The following is a 20,782-nucleotide window of genomic DNA, read 5'->3' on the forward strand; positions in this document are numbered from 1 at the left end:
TGGCTCTGCACTCAGGAATTACTCCTGGCAGTGCTTGGGGGACCATATGGGATGCTAGGAATCGAACCCCGGTCGACCGCGTGCAAGGTAAACGCCCTCCCCGCCGTGATACCTCTCCGGCCCGTCGGGCCTTTCTTTCAAGACCTTGTGCCCACATTCACGACGTGCAGAAGAGTTTCCCAGCCGCGAGCAGGAAGGCAGCCCCCGCCCCGGGGCCCTTCCACGGCCGGCCCAGGGCTCTCTCTCCAGATGCGCCCACACCAGTCTCCCCGGGGGAGGCCGTGGCCCCCATTCCCGGGCCCTGGGGCAGGACAGTCAGCTCAGGGCTCTCCGTCCACCTGGTGGACAGTTCCCGAGGCGGCCCTGGGGCCAGGCGTGTTGCCACAAAGCCGCCGCGAGTGCCCCTTTCTGAGGCTGCCTCTTTCCCAGAGGCCAGCCAGAGTGGCCGGGCCCCTGCTCCCGCGGCCGAGGCTCGTCTGCTCAGCCACCGCCTCTGTCCACCCACAGGACTCGTGGGCATCGTCCCAGTGTCCCCTTCCCGGCCCCCGCTCACATTCCCCGGGGGGTGTCCCGTGTGGCCTGGGCCTGACCAGCCTCTCCCGGTCCCCCACGGGCAGGACGGGGTGCGGGGTGGGCAGCACAAAGACCCTGCCCCGGCCAGACGCTCGTCTCCACGGAAGAGGCCGCCAGGCCAGGCCGGGCTGGTGCCGCCTGCCGGCACCCGTAGAAGTCCCCAGGCAAGCCCCCAGCCGGCCCCCAGGCCCTTCCCGAGGGCGGGGACACGGGGATGACGCCCCGATGTCTCTGAGTGGCACGCACAGGCGGGCGCCCCAGGCAGCAGCTCTCCGTGTTATTAAGTGTGTCCTGGTGGCGGAGGTCACTGCACGAGGGTCTCCCCACGCCCAGCCAGGTAAAGGCCACTGCTGTAAAGTGGGTGACAACTGGGGGGCTGCACCTGGGAAGAACACGTGTGTGCATGCACACACACATACACACATACATACATATACACACACATACACACCTACACACATACCTACACACATACACACATACACACATACACACATATACACACATACACACACGCATACACACATATATACATATACACATACATACATACACACATACACACACATACATACACACATACACACACGCATACACACATATACACATACACACATACATACACATAAACACATACCTACACACACAGACACACACACACAGACCCCTCCGTGCCCCACAGGCACTCTGCAGCCGACCTTCGACCCTGAGTGCCAGGGCCCGGCTGGCGTCCTGCCCACCCGCGAGAGACGAGCGGCCTGGGAACAGGAGACACGGGGGAGACACGCGCTCAGAGCGAGGTGCAGCAGGGAGGAAACTAGGGCAGGGGCCGGGGGAGGGGCGAAGGCCAACGTCAGCCCTGGGTCAGTCCTCAGCACCCCGCACGGCCCCCAACCCCACCGGAACTAAGGCCGGAGCACCACCGGGGCACTACAGGAGCAAAATCAAACAGAGAAGTAAAGAGGAAGGAAGGAAGGAAGGAAGGAAGGAAGGAAGGAAGGAAGGAAGGAAGGAAGGAAGGAAGGAAGGAAGGAAGGAAGGAAGGGAGGGAGGGAGGGAGGGAGGGAGGGAGGGAGGGAGGGAGGAGGAGGGAGGGAGGGAAGGAAGGAGGAAGGAAGGAAGGAAGGAAGGAAGGAAGGAAGGAAGGAAGGAAGGAAGGAAGGAAGGAAGGAAGGAAGGAAGGGAGGGAGGGAGGGAGGGAGGGAGGGAGGGAGGGAGGAAGGAGGAGGGAGGGAGGGAGGGAGGGAGGAAGGAAGGAAGGAGGGAGGGAGGAGGGAGGGAAGGAGGGAGGCAGGGAAGGAAGGCAGCAAGGAAAGAAAGAAGGCAGCAAGCCAGCAGATGAGCTTCCTGTGTGCCCTGAGTAACTGAGGCGTCCTGGTCAATGCCCAGCCGCAGTCATCTGCGCGGGCAGTGCCCACCCGCCAACTGCATTCGCAGACTCGAGGGCCCACCCGACACTCCCCCAGTTGCTCTGTCTCGGGGGCCCTCAGGTGACGCAGGAGCAGGTGGAAGCATTTCCCCGGGCAGCCCGGCTGGGCCCTCAGCGCAGCCTCTTTAAACACAGAACTGCGGGAGCCGTGCCTGGCCCCGCGGCTACAGGACGCCACCAGCGGGAGAGGCAGACCCCCTGACCAAAGCTCCCGTCCACCCTGGACCCCACACAGCTTGTTCTTACCTCCCTTAGTCTTCCTCCCCTGAGCCCAAAGCCCTGCTGGGTGACCCGGGGCAAGCCGCTGAGCCTCTCTGTGCCTCTCTTCATCACCACCATCACCACCACTCGCTGTCCCTCCCCTCCTGGCACTGCTCCAGGGTCCGGCACAAGAGCCCCCGGGCACTGGCCCCTGTGAGTCTGCAGTCTTCAGTGACCCGTGGGCGTGGGGCGTGCAGGATTCACGCCCTCCGCCCGGGCGTTCCACAGGTCACGTCGCCCGCGCGGTTCCCCACGGGAGCAGGGGCTCCCCAGAGGCCGGGCCCAGAGAGAGGTCAGCAGCAGCACTGGCCCGGCCTCGGATGTCAGGCCCCAGAGAAACGGCCCCAAGCAGCCTTGGTCTAAGCAGGCTCGAGCTTCCCTCTGGGGGAGGGGCCCACACGGGGCTGCCTCCTGGCTCTGTGCTCAGGGATCTGCCCCGAGAGTGCTCAGGGGGCCAGAGGTGGTGCCGGGGGTCAGCTGGGCTCAGCGGCAGACCATGCAAGCACCCGAGCCCCCTGGACTCTCTCTCTGCTTGCCGGCGACTGTTTTCATACACACACATTGTGGTGTTTATTAAACACCCAAACTTAAAACAGAGGCTGGAGATCCACCAAGCCCGGCGTGGGCCCCGACTCCCCGAGGACCCCCAGGGCTGACCCCTGAGCAGAGAGCCAGGGGGAAGCCCTGAGCACCACAAAGTGGGGTCAAAAGTCAGGCACGTGGGACCCAGGCTTGCAGCCCCATGTTCGAAGGCTGGCACTGGACAGCTGTGTACTGGACAGCCACTGGACAGCCCTGTGGTCTCCGTGTCCCGGCTATTGGACCGAGTACTGCACTGAACAGGGATGTGCATGTATCTTTCCGAGTGAATGTTTTTGTATGTGTCTTAGGGGTAGATATTAGAGTGTGACAAAAGAGTGGATAATGAGGCATAATAAATACATAGATAGATAATACAGAGATAATAATATAGATAGATAATACATAGAGATATACACACACAACGGAATATACGCAGCCCCCAGGAAAGATAGAATCATGCATTTCACTGCAATGAATGATGGAATCATGCATTTCACTGCAATTTCACTGGATGGAACTCATGTTAACTAAAGTAAGTGGGAGGACAAGGACAAATATCAAATGCTCTCACTCATCTGAAACACAAAGAACAACATCTCAGGGGCTGGAGTGATAGCACAGCGGGGAGGGCGTTTGCCTTGCACGCGGTCGACCCGGGTTCAATTCCCAGCATCCCATATGGCCCCCGAGCACCGCCAAGGAGTAATTCCTGAGTGTGTGAGCCAGGAGTAACCCCTGTGCATCGCCGGGTGTGACCCAAAAAGCAAAAAAAAAAAAAAAAAAATTAAAAAAAAAAAGAACAACATCTCTGGGGGATGGGAGGTAGCCAAGGAGGGGAAACATTTGCTCTAGATTCCAGACCCGAAACTGCCAAGGAGGAGTGAAAGGGGGGTGGGGGAGGAATAAGAGGCTGGGGCATGGAGAAGGACACTGGTCAGGGGCCTCGGACTCCTACAAGTGACCTGCATGTCCCTGAAGCACGAGATCCAAACTACGAAACTCACGGGACCCCAACTACATTCATTAGACTTAAAATGTGTCTGTCGACAAGTAAGGCTGGGGTGGAGGTGTGTGGTGGGGGGGGTGTGCAGGGGCGGGGTGGGGGGAGCTCAGGTGGAGGGAGGGGGGTCCCGGGGCGGTGAGAGTCGGGGTGGGATCCCTGTCTGCCCGAACCCCTCTGTGAATCACGATGTCTCAATAAAACTGAAAACGGTTTTTAAAGACACAGACGCTTCTAGTGGGAAGTGAGATAACTCGAGGAGGGTGGGTGAGGAGAGTGAGTCGGGGGAGGGGAGGGGGAGGGGGGCAGCAGTCAGACCTCTGCAGGCACCTGGCCCCGAGGATCCTCTTCTCCCCGTGCCAGCATGGCGGCACTCGCAGACGCTGTCACGCATGGGCCGGGCACAATGATACCCTGGAACCCCACTTGCGGTTTTAAGGAAACTCTACTGCAGCCCCGTAACTCCCGCAAGGAAGGGGCGCTCTGTGAATGATGGGGCATCGGCCACGGCCATGCAGAGCTCCACAGCGAGGTTTGCCGTGAGGGCAGCGGGCGGGACGCCTCGGGAGCCTGAGATGTGGTCAGGGGCGGCCCCCAGCACCCTCCCCCACCCCCGGCCTCCCCCTCAGGCAGGAGACCCAAGTCCCGAGGGCTCAGTCACAGACTGCAGGGCCAGAACCACACGTTGCCGGATTCCAGCACTCACTCCTCGGGTTCGGATCCACCCAGGAGGGGCCCGAGCAGAACAGACTCGGGGCCCCGAGACGGTCTGCGTGCAGTGTACACAATGCGGCACGAAGACGAAGCAGACCCCTGGGATTCGCCGGAACCTGGAGGGAACCAGAGAATGTCACGCAGAGGGAAGGCCGTCGGAAGGCCAGGGGCAGGGACAGAATGACCCTCTCGTCCGCAGGACCGACAGACACACAGCAAAGGGGCCACAAAGGGCCAGAGGCAGCACAGAGGGAAAAGCAACCCACACAGCTGAGTCGAGGGGCGGGGGGCAGAGGGCTGAAGGCTGGGGTGGTCCTTGGGAGACGGGCACACTGATGAGGGGTGTGGTGACAGATGTGCATGGGGAAACATCGTTAACAGTACTGTGAATCACGGCAGCTGGACCCACCAAATAAAAATCTAAAAAACAAATCCACAGTTCATGCTGGTCAAAAATCTCACAGCAAGCCACCCTGAGTCCCAAGAGTCCTTTTGAACTCTGTCCCTCCAAGGACAGTCAGTCCAGCCACCGATACGCGTTCACAACGTCCACTCTCCAGCCTTCGTGAGGTCAGCTGCCAAAACTCACCCTGCAGGGGACAGCTCGGGTTCTCCGGCAGGGACGGGGCAGCAGCAAGAATCCCCAGGGCACCTGGAGAGATCTCAGCACCGAGTGCTCAGAGCTCTGGGCGGAGCTGTAGGACTCCCACATGCTCTGCACGTATGTGGGGAACCTGCACAGACCCACCCGCATGGGCACAGAGACACACACACACACACACATATATACATGGAAACAGGTGTTTGTTTGCCCAAGAACACAACACATGCATACATGTAAGCACACGTGCCCAGAAGTACCCACGCATGCACACATGGATGGATACTGTGCCTAGAAACACATCTGCATGGAAATGCACATGCATGCACATATGGATGTGAACACGTGTTGGCACGGGGCACACGCCTGCAGACAGCCATGTGTGTATGTGAGCACTGTGTTTGTGGCAGGCCCGAAACACACAGAGCTGGGGACCTCAGTCGCGGCCAGAGCAAACGCTTCTCGTCACCTAGGCCCGGAGGTAAACAGGACCAGTCCCGGGGGCGCGGCAGGAAGCGGATGGACGGGGAACAGGCCCACGCTCCTAACCTTTGCTTGGCGTGGCTGGTGGGTGCTGGTCCGTCCCCGGGCAGCGACACCAAGAAGGGACAGAGGAGGCAGTAACCACTGTTGTGGGGACTGGCCGCTGAGAGGCAGCCTGAGGTGTCCGGTCACTGTTTACTACAAACTGGACTTACGGGTGGCTCCGGCCAGGGACCTGGAGCCTAGGAGGAGGGGCCCAGGCAAGGCCCGCTCCAAGCACTCAGCGCTGGAGAGGAAAGTCTCATTGCACAGACCCCCCTGAGCACCACTGCAAAGACCCCACTAGCACTATTGCAAAGACCCCACTAGCACCACTGCACAGACCCCCCCGAGCACCACTGCAAAGACCCCACTAGCACCACTGCAAAGACCCCACTAGCATCATTGCAAAGACCCCACTAGCACCACTGCAAAGACCCCACTAGCACCACTGCAAAGACACCACTAGCATCATTGCAAAGACCCCACTAGCACCACTGCAAAGACCCCACTAGCACCACTGCAAAGACCCCACTAACATCATTGCAAAGACCCCACTAGCACCACTGCACAGACCCCCCTTGGCGTCCCTGAGTGCCCTGAGCTCCGTCAGTAGTTCAGGCCCCCGCAGTCGCAGGTGTCTGCCCGCTGCGCTAAGCCCACCCACTCACCGTGAACCAGTGTGTCACCAGGGACCAGCCTGGTGCTCTTCCCCACACACCACGCCTCCTTCTGCTTTAAAAAAAAAAAAAAAGTAATCTGATTCGGGCCTAGCCCCGGCGCCGAGCACGGACTCGGCTAAATCCCCAAAGCCTAATTACTCACTATTGTGCGTGGTAATCTTAGGAGTGTTTGTGCTCTCGCTCCCCTCGGACAGACGGCCAATGAGGGTGCGGCCGAGGTTGCTAGGAGCGGCTCCGGGCCGGGGATGATGCTGCGATTTCACAGGAAGCACCTTCCCGCGCCCCGCAGGTGCCCGCGCTGCTCCTCCCGCCCTCCGGCTGGGCTTCCCGCCAGGAACCCAGTTCCTGAACCTGCTCTCTGCTCCCCCGACCCCCCGCTCCCGGGGGTGGGGGCCTGGCTGACCTCAGGCCAGGTCCCTTCCAGTCTCAGAACCTGGTCTCAAGCCGGGCAGCGGCCCTGGGAGACACCTGTGGCCCGCATTCCTCTGAACCCACACGGCACCAGGTTTGTCCGGGGAGCTCCGGGCCCGACTGGAGCCACAGGGCCCCCCATCCTGTCTGAACCCCTGGGCAGGCCCCCAAAACCTCAGCCCCGGGCACCTTCGTACTCTCTACCCAAGGGACACAGACATCACTCTCGGGAGAAGCAGCAAAACCTTCCAACACATTTATTTTTCTTCTTCTTTTTTTTTTTTATGAAAAGCATCTTCATGAATATAAAATAAAATGCTGTGTTCCAATGGTCTCTTCCGTAAGGGAGGCTGGCGCGACCATAAAACCCCCTTTCCTGAGTCAAGGGGCTTGGTCCCTCCCGCCGAGACACACAGGGATGCCTTGTGGGTGCTGTTCTGGACCTGGGGAGGAGCACTCCCCTCCTGCTCCTCGGGGTGCGAGACGCAGCCGAGTGGGCGCTCTCCGGACGGCAGGAGGCTGGGGAGGCATCCAGACCCGGGAATCTGGAAGTCGGGGCGAAGCAGATGGCCCCGCAAGGAGCGGGGATTGCTGGCAGATGGCCCCGACACTTCGGATCAGGCCGGAAGAACTTCTGATTGCAAACACAGCGTTATTAGCAGCGCGCCCAGGAGAAGCCGCGTCCAACAGGTGTCTGCCGCCCGCGACCCGCAGGAACCAATCGCGCGTGTCTTGGGAACAGCCGCTGGCTGGGAAATTGTCCCTCTCCATCCTGTTTATTAATTGTGAGGGACGAGGCTGGGGGGGGGGGCGCCTGGTTCAGACCACCCCCATTAAGAAGCGGGGTCCCGGTGGGGATTCCGAGGGCCGTGGGGCTCGGCCACGCCCCCGGCCCTAACGGGGCATGCGCCATCGCGCATCCACCACGGCTCAGGGGCACGCGACACCAAGGGAATCCACACGGTGACTGCAGCCGCATTAGCCGTCAATCACGGGTGGCGGCGGGTGAATCAGGGCAGGAAAGAAACCACTCGCGTCAGATGTAACCGCGGGCACTCCAAAGGGAGGCCAGCCCAGAGGCACGTGACCCCTGCCCCGCGTCCGCGGGAGGTGTACACTGCAGGAATCATCAACCTTGGTGCAGTACACACCTGGCCCTGTGCTTGGGCCCTAAACTAGTTCTTTTTGTTGTTGTTGTTTTGCTTTTTGGGTCACAGCCAGTGATGCACAGGGGTTACTCCTGGCCTCAGGCACTCAGGAATTACTCCTGGCGGTGCTCAGGGGACCCTATAGGATGCTGGGAATCGAACTGGGTCGGCCGCGCGCAAGGCAAACACCCTCCCCACTGTGCTATCGCTCCAGCCCCCTAAACTAGTTCTTAAGCCCCTGGACTCCCTCTGCCACATCGAGGAGACGGTGCAACGAGGAAGGAGCCACGGACTCGTCTCCTCACCCCAGCGCGGTAGCTGGGTGTTGTTGGTGATGACGGTGAGGCTGAGGTCAGCCCTCGCCCCGCCCCGTATGCAGAGACAACCCCCCACCCGCTCGCCACTCCCCATCTATCGCGGCATTTCCTCCCATCTAGGCAGCAGGCGGGAACCAGGGCTGGCCTCGGCGTATGATGAGGGCAAACAGCCAAGGCCTGGAGACAGTCTGAAACTGGCGTCAGGTGACAGGGCGGTCGGGGAGGGCCAGTGTGGGACTTGGCCCACCGTCTGCCCTTCCCGGGGCCTGCTGCCATGGCCGAGGCGGGCAAAGGGTCTCTTGTGGCTGCTGGAAACCATCACGCCTTCTCGCGGTCCCAAACACCAGAGGACGTCCTGGCAGAGCCCGCTGGGATGCCCAGACCGCGGGCGCGTGGGTCAGGACAGGAGGCCGGCTGCGCCTTCCTGCCAAGGCTTGCCAAGGTTGGTGGCTCTGCCTCGGCTACCCCAAGACAGCTGGGGACACCTCCCGGCAGACGCCACCTGGATCCTGGAGGCCCTGTCCCTCCCCAAGCACCTGGATCCTGGAGGTGGGCCTGTCCCTCCCCAGGCAAGTGCCCACAGGCCCTCCTGCCTGCTGTATGACGCTCAGAGTGTGTGCCCCCAGGGACAGCGCTGGCTTGGCACGTGGGGGCGTAGATCATGCAGTGAGTGGGGCCTGGGTGGCCCCTCCCCCTCACCTCTGCGCCCATGAGGCCTGATGGCCTGGGGGCACCAGGTCCTCCTCCTGGTGCATTGTCCTGCTTTCTGCTCCCTGGGTGCATAAGACACCCACTGGCCCTCCGCGGGGAGCTAGGCCTGTCTCCCTGCCAGCCCCCATGGGTGGGCACCCCTCCTCACTGGGGTCCTCACATCACCAGGCCCCATGCCCCATCCAGAATAGCATGTAAGGGTGGGGCAGTTGGGATGCACGCCAAAGGACCCCTCCCCCGCATCTGCCCCCCACTCCCCGGCTCCAAGCGCTAGGAGCCCCCATCCTTCCCGCTCTCTCAAATCCCCTCCGCCCCACCCCCTGCTCCCAGCTGTCCTTCTAAGGGCACTTGCTGGACTTAAATTCACCTGTGGGCACACCAACTGCCAAAGGGCAGGCACAGCTTGGGGATACCGCGGGCACCAACCCAGACCCCCGCCACCAAGCCAATATTCAGAGACACCCCATCAAGTGAGTGTTGGAGTTTCCCAGTACACGGAAAGGGATGTTGACACTCTTTTTTTTTTTTCTTTTTGGGTCACACCTGGCGATGCACAGGGATTATTCCTGGCTTTTGCACTCAAGAATTACTCCTGGCAGTGCTCAGGGGACCATATGGGATGCCGGAATTGAACCTGAGTCAGCCGCGTGCAAGGCAAACGCCCTACCCGCTGTGCTATCACTCCAGCCCCCTGTTTACACTCTTTATGACAGCACCGTAGCACTGTCACTGTCGACCCATTGTTCATCGATTTACTCGAGCAGGCACTAGTAACAAATCCATTGTGAGACTTGTTGTTATTGTTTTTTTGGCATATCGAATATGCCACGGGCAGCTTGCCAGGCTCTGCCGTGTGGGTGGGATACTCTCGGTAGCTTGCCGGCTCTCCGAGAGGGATGGAGGAATCAAACCTGGGTTGGCCACTGCAAGGCAAACGCCCTACCCGCTGTGCTATCGCTCCAGTCATGACAGCATGGTTAGAATTAGGTTTCCAACACCAACGTGTTTCGGTCCTAACTCTTTCAAACTTTGTTTAAAAATACTTAATTACTCGAAAACACTAACCGTGCTGGGAACCAGGACTTCTGTGATTTTGGGCAAGGAGAGAGTTCACCTGGTGGTGCTCAGGGATCACTCCTGGTGGTGCTCGGGGGACCCTTTGCAGGACTGGGCATCGAATCCAGATCAGCTCTGTGCCAGGCAAACACTTTCACCCCAGTGTTCTCTCTAGCCCCCTCCAGCTTTTTCCTGAGATCCCTCTCCACCTGATACATGCACCCAGCGAGGCCGGCTCTGCCAGAAACTCCTCCGATTCAGGACACTTTTGACTCTGGGTTCATTTCTGGTCACTGTGCATTCAGAAATTGTTTCTACTGCCTAGTGTTCTCTGATTCCCACACTCAGCCCGGTGACCCTACATGGGCTCACCACGGCCAGTTTACAAAACCTGAGTTCGAATCTTTAGGACAAGTCCTTCTTACACAGAAAGGGAGGGAGGGTATGTGAACACTTTTTTTGTAAGCATGTTCAGCAGTTCTTCATAACAGACAATACGAAATAGATTATTTCTGTTGTGTTTTGGGACAGGGATTGGGGTTTGGGATGGAAACATCCTGAATTTGGTGGTGGGAAGGTGTAATGGTGGTGGGATTGGTGTTTGAATATTGACTACAGTCAAACATTGTGAACTAACTTATAAAATTAAAAAGTTTTTTAAAAAGTGTAATGTGGAGTTCATGCCCAAGTCAATCAGCTTAATCGATGGCTGAATAAATAACAGTGCTCCTACCTTTATAAAAAGGGAAGAAGAGGAAGAAGAAGAAGAAGAAGAAGAAGAAGAAGAAGAAGAAGAAGAAGAAGAAGAAGAAGAAGAAGAAGAAGAAGAAGAAGAAGAAGAAGAAGAAAGAAGAAGAAGAAGAAAGAAGAAGAGGAGGAGGAGGAAGAGGAGGAGGGAGGGAGGGAGGGAGGGGATATTTCTTGAGGAAAAAAAAACATAGTTTGCCTGCAAAGCACATAAAGGGAAATGCATTAAACAGTTTAACAGTTTCTGTGCAGTTGGCACAATGGTACAGCAGGTAAGGCGCTTGCCTTGCACGTGGCCAACCCAGGTTCGATCCCGGGCACCTCATACAGTCCCCCAAGACCACCAGGAGTAATTCCTGAGTGCAGGGCCAGGAGTAAGCCCTGAGCATCACGGGGTGTGACCCAAGATAAACAAAACCCGTTGGGGCTGGAGAGTCAATGGCTCGGGCTGGGCCTTCATGGCGGGTCTGATCCCCTGGCCCTATATGGACCCTGAGCCTGCCGGGAATGACCCCTGCGGTCAGAGCCAGGAGGAAGCCCCTAGAACGCCCTTCCAACATAATTTTTAAAAGCGCCTATCAGGCAGGATATCTGGAAGGGGGCAGAAAGAGGGTTAAGTGCTCGAGAGATTCGCAGCCTTGTCAGAGGGGCTCAGGGAACTTGCTCTCACCAGGCAGGGACACAGCTAGATGATGACCACCTAGGAGCCAGCAAGAGACCCTTCTCCAGTCCAGCCCCTTCCTCGAGGTGGACAGTGTCCAGCTGGAAGAGAGAATTCAGATTCCCACCCAACTGAAGGCCCACCTGCTCATCTGGGCTGGCTGGGACAGTCACCAGCATTTGAAAAGCCAGAAACCAAAAACGCGACTTAGCAAAAATCCTTCCAATTCAATAGGGGCCACTTGCTTCCGCTCCTCTCCCCTCCTCTTTGGAGACAGAAGGGCCTGGGATGCTGAGACATCCCCCCGCCACACACACACAAAAAACAGTGGGGGCTGGGTCACTGGTTCAATCTCAAGTACAGGGGACAGTGGCGGGGTGCTTGCCCACCCCAGCTAAAACCTCAAGATGTAAACAATGCCTCATTACTGTCCAGAGACAAATAATTTCTCTCCTATTTAAAGATAGGCTGCCTCCAGTATCCTGAATCTTCAAGAGATTATAAATATAAGCATCCATGTGTGTGTGTGTGTGTGTGTCTGTGTCTGTGTATATATATATATGGTTATATATGCCAAAACAAGAAATGTTTCTAGAAGAGAAAGAAGTGATGTTTGGCAAGATATTTTCTTCTTAGCCTCATAAAACTCAGTGGATGAGTAGTTTTTCCAGGACCTACTATCCACAGGCATCATACCGACTGTGGGGTGAGCAGGAGAAAATAGTGGAAATAGAAGCTGAGGTCTGAACAGGAAGTCACAGCCAATGCAGGTGCATGGGGACTGTTCTGGAGGGACTAACTCATCAAACAGCTGTACCAGCTAGACGGAATCATCACCCCATTTTACAGAAGGCAAAGCTACTGCCTGGTTTTAAAAGGAAGCAAGGATGGATAGCGCCAAGGGCTGGAGCACATGCTTCGCATGTGAGAGCCCCGGGTTCCAGCCCCAGCACCTCACACACCCCTGAGTTCCACCAGGAGTGTCCCTCCATACCAAAACAAATAAACAAACACATCTAAAGAAAAACCAGCAAAGCTGGGACTGGAGAGATAGTACAGGGGCTAAGGCATTTGGCCTTGCACACAACCAACCGGGGGTTTGATCCCCAGCACTGCAGATGGGCCCCTGAAGCCCAACAGGAGTGATCCTCGAGCACTGAGACAGGAGTAATCCTTGAGCACTGCTGGGGGTGGCCCCCAACTAAACAAGAAACCAAGGATTTAGATTTTTTTTTTGTTTGGGTCACACTTGGCGATGCACAGGGGCTACTCCTAGCTCTGCACTCAGGAATTAATTACTCCTGGCGGTGCTCAGGGGACCATATGGGATACTGGGAATCAAACCCGGGTTGGCCGCTTGCAAGGCAAACGCCCTCCCTGCTGTGCTATCGCTCCAGCCCCAGGATTTCACTTTTGCTAGTCTGCCTGGCAGAGACCCCCAATATAACTTGGCCAGGACTGGTGCCAACCACGAGCTCCAAGACAGGAGGCATGGGCAGACCACCTCAGGCCAGAGGGCCCCAGAAGGCCTGCAGGAGGGGCCGAAGGAAGGGGCCTGCAGGGATATCCCCGCTCAGCAGGTCAGCCAGGAGCGTCGGCCACCCCCCTCCCCCCGCCCCCAGCTCTCTCCCGCTGCACCCCTGAGAAGTCCAGACTAACTCATTGAACAGCTGTACCAGCTAGACAGAGTCATCACCCCATTTTACAGAAGGCAAAGCTACTGCCTGGTTTTAAAAGGAAGCAAGGATGAACAGTCCACATCAGGAACTTGCTGGTTCCTAATGTGGACTGTGATCGAGCGCCCCCCAACCATCCTGGGGTGGGTGTGATGGCATTTGAAAGGGGAGCCTCCCGGTGGCTCCCGGGTCCCGACGAGGTCGAGAGGGTGCCAGCAGCAGCAAGACCCACGGAGAGGAGGAAGAGAGAGAGCAACGCCCCCGGCTCATCGCTGCTCGAGAGGCAGAGGCAGAGGCAGAAGGCCGAGGCAGGAACGGGGCTGGCGGCCCGAGCCTGGGCCGGGACAGGAATGCAGGACTGCGTCTCTGCCGTCTGTGCCACTTGCCCGGGGAAGCCGGTGTGGCAGGCAGCGCTGAGCGGTTCCCAGGAGACCCCTCCCCCCTACCCCAGTCCCCACCACACACTCCTGTCTCATGCTCGGTGCGTGGACAGACCCACTTCCCTTTTTGGAGGGCTCACTCTGAACCAAGCATGCATTGAACCTCCAAGGTCAAGAGGGCGGCTGGGGGGGGAGGAGAAGCAGCCGACTTTCCCATCAGACGTCTGAGTCAGAAGCAGCCGCCTCCCCTGCCGCCCCCCAGGGGCTTCCCTACACTTCAAGAGAGGAACCAAACTGGTTTTCAGGAAAATCTCGGTGACGTGACATGAGTCTCCCGGCTTTTCAGTCCTTTTCAGTCCAGTGCCAGGCAGGGAGTGAGTCTCCCGGGCCCCGCTGCTGGGCCCAGGGCACGCCTGGAGTGTCGGGGACCTCGTGAGGGTGTGAGTCTGGTGACCGGGGATGGCTGGGGGTGCTGAGGCCACACATTCCTAACAAGCTTCAGGCGGGGCTCAGCCACGTGGAGGCACGGGGCCGGGACTCGGGGGGGCAGGTGGGGAGGGGGGAGCGTCTGTCGGCTCTGCCCGCAACCAGGCCTGGCCCGGGGTGGTTCCTAAATAAACGGGTATCTGGGCTCCCCACCCCAGTCCCCAGGGCCCTGCTGTTCAGAATCTTTCTTCTGGGCATGGAGAGGCCGGCAAAGCAGTTTGCACAGTAAGATTTGTCGTAAGACCACTATGGGGGTGGGGGGGGCAGGGGCCAGAGCGATAGCACAGCGGGGAGGGCGTTTGCCTTGCACATGGCTGACCCGGGTTCAATCCCCGGCATCCCATAGGGTCCCCCAAGAACTGCCAGGAGTGATTCCTGAGTACAGAGCCAGAAGGGACCCCTGAGCATCACCGGGTGTGACCCAAAAAGAAAAAAAGAAAAACCCACTACAGGGGGACATGGAGGGGCGGGGTGGGGTGGGGGCCTCAGGAGCTATGACTGAAGGGTTTATATAACGATGGAACCAAGTGTCCGTTCTGCACGCCGAGTCTCAGGAGACCCCAAAGGGCAAGGTCCCAAACAGCACTGGAGGGTCCTGCCAGCACAAGGCATGTGTCCCCAGCCATTGAGCCCGGGGCCCAGCCGCAGGCCTGCCTCTGGGGGTCTGAGTGGACATGAAGCCGGAGTCTCCAGACAGAGGGAAACCGAGTCACACCCCTCTTCATCCACGATGGCACCCCAGGGACCGAGCCAACAATTTCCCAGTTCCTCACGCCCCTGGGAGATTTTTCCTGCCGGGACAGCTGCTGCCTGAGCCTCTCGGCCCCAAGAAGAAGATGACACCGCACGGACCCTGGAGGCACTGGGGGTCTCGGGGGCCACATCCAGGCCACTCGGCTGGAGATGACACCCAGCTCAGCGAGCCGGCGCCTGCATGGCAGAGCAGGAAGCGGCTCAGGGGCCAGGCCTGGAGGGCAGCACGCGGGGCGGGCGGGGGGCGGGTGTCTGCAGCCGGTGCTCAGGGACGCGGCGGGCGGCTGGGGGATCTGCAGACGCCACCAGGCTCCTGAGCGCGTCTTCTGGCTCCTTTACGCAGACCTCCCCAAGGACTCCACTCTGGAACATTCCACGCGAGGGACGGAAGTGGCACCCCACCCACACTGACCGAACGTGAGTGCCCCGGTGTGGGAACGGCCGGCACAAAGCCAGCACGGTGCAGGTGCCAATCGCTGCTAATTACCCCTGTTTCCCGCCACGTCCTGCTCCGTAAGCTGGGCCGGGCCCAGACCGTCCGACCGCAGCCTGGCTGGAGCCAGGTCCCAGCAGACACTGAGTAACCGGCAGCCACAGGGGCCCCAGGAACACTGAGGTGGGGTGCTCTGTCCGCCGGTGTGTCCGGCGAGAGGGGACGTGTTAGGGAGAGGAGCACACCGGGAGCAGGTGGGAGGTGAGGCCGCCGTCCAGCTAGAAATGACCGTCTCGCTTTCCTCCCTGGCCACAGGGCCCTGCTCCCCGAGCAGGCTAAGCAAACTCTGGGGTTCCCCCATCCACGGAGCCTTCACACAGGTTCCCATGCCACTCAGCACATGCATCACCCCAACTTCTGCTTGAGGGGGCCTCAGTCCCACCAGCGTCCCCCCCCCCGCCCACCCCGCCAGGTTAGATGGACTCGCTCGGGGATGAATGGTCCATGGTCAGGGGCTCAGCTGCTTCTCCAGGACCCAAACGCCCTTCTCCAAAAGGGAGGGATGTGGTGGCCCAGAGGACAGACTCAGGGGAGCTGCAGGCCCTCCACAAACAGAACACACTGAGCATCTGTATCCTGCCCACCTGGGGCCAGGGCCAGCCTGACAGCCTGGTACAGTTCCCTGAGCATCTGCATCCTGCCCACCTGGGGCCAGGCAGCCTCACAGCCCGGTGCAGTTCCCTGAGCATCTGCATCCTGCCCACCTGGGGGCCAGGGCCAGCCTCAAAGTCCAGAACAGTTCCCTGAGCATCTGCATCCCACCCACCTGAGGGCCAGGACCAACCTCACAGCCTGGTGCAGTTCCCTGAGCATCTGCATCCCGCCCACCTGGGGCCAGGCCAGCCTGACAGCCTGGTACAGTTCCCTGAGCATCTGCATCCCGCCCACCTGGGGGCCGGGGCCAGCCTCACAGCCCGGTGCAGTTCCCTGAGCATCTGCATCCTGCCCACCTGGGGGCCAGGGCCAGCCTCAAAGTCCAGAACAGTTCCCTGAGCATCTGCATCCCACCCACCTGAGGGCCAGGACCAACCTCACAGCCTGGTGCAGTTCCCTGAGCATCTGCATCCCGCCCACCTGGGGCCAGGACCAACCTCACAGCCCAGTGCAGTTCCCTGAGCATCTGCATCCTGCCTACCTGGGGCCAGGGCCAGCCTCACAGCCTGGTGCAGTTCCCTGAGCATCTGCATCCCGCCCACCTGGGGCCAGGACCAACCTCACAGCCCAGTGCAGTTCCCTGAGCATCTGCATCCTGCCTACCTGGGGCCAGGGCCAGCCTCACAGCCTGGTGCAGTTCCCTGAGCATCTGCATCCCGCCCACCTGGGGGCCAGGGTCAACCTCACAGCCTGGTGCAGTTCCCTGAGCATCTGCATCCCGCCCACCTGGGGGCCAGGGCCAGCCTCACAGCCTGGTGCAGTTCCCTGAGCATCTGCATCCCGCCCACCTGGGGGCCAGGACCAACCTCACAGCCTGGTGCAGTTCCCTGAGCATCTGCATCCCACCCACCTGGGGCCAGGGCCAGCCTCACAGCCCGGTGCAGTTCCCCGAGCTTTCCCGACTTCCCGTCCCACTCCTTGGCTGAGGGTTTCCATTTCGGGTGCCCCGGCCCCATACAGGGCAAGCGTGCCCGAGTCTACCCATTTACTCCAAAGGCGAGAAACCAGGAAGGGCAGAAGACGGCAGCGTGTGCCAGCCACGGGGTGGAAAGCCAGGCGGTGCCTAGGCGGTGCCAGCCAAACCTCAGAGCTCCCCCAGGGCTTCCCTGAGGTTTGGCTGCCCCCCACTTGGCACCCGTCTCCCAAAGGCCAGCCAGCGCGGAGACCAGCACCGAGCCCGGCCCACGGTGCGCAGGGCCCAAGCAGCTTCCAACCCTCCCGCTGCCGACCCACACACGCACCCCAGTCTGTCCCCCCTACAAGAGACTCCACACTCCCGCCAGGTCCCCCAGAAGGAGCCAGCAAAGGACAACCAAAGTGCCCCCCAGAGCCAGCAACAATTCCCCCTGCAGAGAAGGACGCCCACGGAGACAGGGGCCCGGCCGCAGCCGCGGGGGGAGCCGGGACCCCGACACGGCGGGCGCCCTCGACCCACGCTGTGGGGACTGCTGGCTCCAGAGCTCGGAGAACGAGAACAAAGAACCAAAGGGCACGGAGACAAAGACATCCGCCCTCCAAGTCAAACCCGGGAGGGAGCAGCGAGCCGCACTTGGCAGTGAGGAGCCAGGTGAGACCCGAACAATGAAATGGCCGAATAAACGCTCCTGCGCAATGACCTTTCCCACGGCCGCAGCGAGAGAGCCCGAGCCAAGGCCTCCCGGGCACCCCCGGGCCCTTCAGCCGCACCTCATGCTCCAGCTGTGACCACCCACGAGGGCCGACCCCAGGCCGGGCGCTGGGGGCTGGGGGCAAGCAGAGGGGGTGGAGAGTCTCGTTCTTACCAGGGTCTGTGCAGTTCTTGGCTGGCTCCGTCTCATTCACCGACGCCATTAATTTTCGGTTTCGCCACGTGTCCGGCAGAGCGTGCTGGCTGGCAGAGGCTGTCTTGTGGCCTGGGTTGGAAAATAAGTCACAGGTGCCATGAGGTCGGGCTAGGGCCTGCCTCCCCTTCCCCTCCCGTGACCTTCCGTGTCTGCATCTGGATCTAGTAGCACCTAGCTTTGGGTCGGTGACCCCTTGGTGGAGGGGGGGGGGGACCGAGGCCATGATTGGCTGTGCCGGGGCACCTGTTCCCGACAGTAAAATTAGACCCAAGGGTTTCCAGCACCACCTGGCTCTGTCTGAGCATTTTGGCGATCTGACCTCCACCGCCTCTGGGGGGTCAGCAGAGGGTGTCCGTCCCCCAGTGGTCAGGTTCTCACCCAGGCAGGAAGGAACTATGGAGAGGAAGCCTGCTTGCCTGCAGGCGGGAAAGGTGGACAGGATCTGGCCCCAGGGCTGCTGGACCTGAACGATGCTCAGGATCACCGGAGGATCTTGTGAAAATGAAGCGTTGGGGGACCAGAGCAAGTAGGTAGGGTACTTGCTTTGCACACGACCAACCGAGGTTCACTCCCTAGCACCCCATCTGGTCCCCCAAGTATGCCAGAGAGTATCCCTAAGCACAGAGTCAGGAGCAAGCTCCGAGCATCGCTGGGTGTGAGGCAAAAACAAACCAACCGAATCATGCCGCCTTGGAGTCAGGTCTGAACTAGGACGCAGAATCGACGCTAACAAGGCACCAGGCGATGCCCGGTGCTGGGGGTCCGAGGACAGACTGAGTCAGAAGGGAGGTGGTTGGGGTGGGGGGGGTCTGAGATCAAAAGCGAAGCCCCTTCAAGGCACTTCCTGCTCCGGCAAATAAAACTGATTCTCACCTGGACACCTTTAAAGTATTCATTTACCTCTCGAGACACACATGCCCCAGCTCAGGTAATAATATCTCTTCCAAAACGCTGACACCCAAGAGCCCCTAGGCATTTTGTTGTTTCTGGTGTGTAATTGAAGTGTGTGTGTGTGTGGTGGTGGTAAAAGGGAGACACACCCGCCTGCCCAGTGGCAAAGCACCTGATATTAACGTATCCAAATAACCTTCCTGGGTTCCCGTTGAAAGGGCCCCTTTTAACCTCTATGGTCTCAGATCACAACGGGGGGACCCTGAACGGCCTGCTTTTGAAGTTTCCTCAAATTCCGTCTGACTTGCACCCGACACTCAAACCTCTCTAAATTCTCCCTTCCCGGTGGCTGTGGAGGTCCCGTGCATTGCGCCGCTATACTGTCTGCAGGCTCTTCACTAAATATCAAAAACCAGAGTGACCGGGCCAGAGCATAGACTCAAAGTGGAAAGTCAGCTCAATGTTTTCTGAAGACTCCACAAGGGCTCAGAGCGCCGTCCCCACCCAACATATCTTAGCCTCCCCCCTCAAGTTTCTTCTCTCCGTTCCAACGGACAGATGCTAAGCTGTCCCAAACATGGATGCAGTGTGGGCAAGAAGGCTCCTGACCCCAGCCCTCTGCCCCTGCGGGCATCAACAAGAGTGGAGGGAAGCGACGCTGACATATAGGGCGACCTTCCCCGTGGACACAGACAGCCCCTAGCAGCCCCGCGTTTCCAGAGGGACGTCAGGACACCCCCCTAGGGACCCCCGTGCGTCCTGGAGCAGGGGCTGCAGGGGAAGGGCTGGGAAGCAGCTCCCGGCGCCTGAAGGCTGGGTTTTCCAGGCACGCGGAGCACACGCGTCTGGGCTCCGCCAAAGAGCAAAGGGGGCCCTCCCTGCTCCACAAGAATCCGCACTCGGACCCGGGGCCCGCCACTGCCCACTCCCAGCGCACTCCGGGGACAGAACTCTGGCACCGCGGGGCCGGCGTGCCGGCTCTCGCCTTAGTAACAGACCCGCAGCCGCGTCCTGAGCCTCCCGGGGGCCCCCCCGCGCTGCTCCGGGGAGCGCGCGCCGCAGCCCAGCGCGCGGGCATCAGGCCTCCTGGGCTTCACCTGCTCGGCGGGAAGGGGAGCTGGACGCACCCCCCGGGGACCTGCCTGGCGGGGCGGGAAGGGGAGGACACCTCTCCAGGCTGTCCGGCGGCTTCCCAGCCCGAGCCCCCCGACAACCCTCCCCACCCCAACTCCCAGGGGCGCCTTGGCCCCGGCACCTACCCAAGCTTCCCCAAAGGCCGGACGCACAGCACGCCAGGGCCAGCACGGCGCACACGAAGCCCACTTGCTGCGGCAGCATCTCTCGCCTCCTGCGAACTTTGCGCGGCCGGAGGGGCCCGCGGGGCGCCATCCCGGAGCGCCGGGGCTGGAGCGGCGGGCGCGGGGCTGGGCGGCGCGGGGCTCCGGGATGCGGGGTGCGGGCGCGCGGCGCGGCCGGGGCTCAGAGTCCCGCGCGCGGCGTGCGCGCTCCGCGCTCCATGGCTCGGTGGCGAGGCGGCGGCGGGGGCGGGGGCGCCGGCACGGGGGCGCGGGCTGCTCTCGGGGCTGGCGCAGTCCCGGCGCTGCCGCCGCTACCTGCCCGCCGTGCCCGGCCCGCACGGGGGCCACTCAGCGCGCCCCGGCGCCCTGCACCGCGGCTCCCACGCCGAGCATCCTTCCCCGCTCCAAGTTTGGCGGCGGCTGGAGAGGCCGGCTGGACGCGGGGCACCGGGGGGGAATCCTCGCCTGGACGTGGGCCCTGCCGGGGGGCGAGCCGTGGCCGGGAACTTTCTCTCCGGCTGCCAGCGCCTGCGTCTGCGAGCCCGTGGCGCCTCCCGCCCGCCGCTCTCGCCTCCCTCCACCTCCGCTCCCGCCCGCTCTCCCTCCTCCCCAGCACGTGGACGCCTCCCCGGGGGCGCACCCGCCCGTGCGCGCCTCCCCGCCTCTCCCCGCCGGCAGGCTCAGCCACTGACCAATATAATCGGCCGCCGGCTCCCCTCTGCTCGCCCCCCTCCCCGGCGGAGAGCGGGGCTGCTTACGGCGCCGCCGCGAGGGGCTCCGCGCTGCGGCGGGGTCCCCGCGACCCTCGAGGCGACCTGCAAACCACCCCCTCCCCCGACGCACACACCCTCCTCCTCCTCCTCCCTCTTCTCCTCCTCCTCCTCCTCCTCCCCGTGCCGGAGATGCATGGGC

At 60.7% G+C, this 20,782-nt stretch overlaps 1 protein-coding gene across 2 annotated transcripts in view; it reads right to left on the minus strand.

Moving 5' to 3' along the window:
- The window catches only part of SLC24A4 (solute carrier family 24 member 4), a 130,131-nt gene extending 110,039 nt beyond the window's left edge, over positions 1–20,092 (minus strand). For both annotated transcript variants that reach the window (XM_055130630.1, XM_055130629.1), the window contains exons 1-2: positions 19,832–20,092; positions 17,640–17,750 (exon numbers count right to left, since the gene is read on the minus strand). In XM_055130630.1, coding sequence (XP_054986605.1) covers positions 17,640–17,750; positions 19,832–19,961 — 241 coding nt within the window. In that variant the 5' untranslated portion in view covers positions 19,962–20,092. The remainder of the gene's footprint in view (positions 1–17,639; positions 17,751–19,831) is intronic.
- Positions 20,093–20,782: the final 690 nt, after the last annotated feature.

Source organism: Sorex araneus, chromosome 3, assembly GCF_027595985.1.
Source record: "Sorex araneus isolate mSorAra2 chromosome 3, mSorAra2.pri, whole genome shotgun sequence".
Classification (NCBI taxonomy): domain Eukaryota; kingdom Metazoa; phylum Chordata; class Mammalia; order Eulipotyphla; family Soricidae; genus Sorex; species Sorex araneus.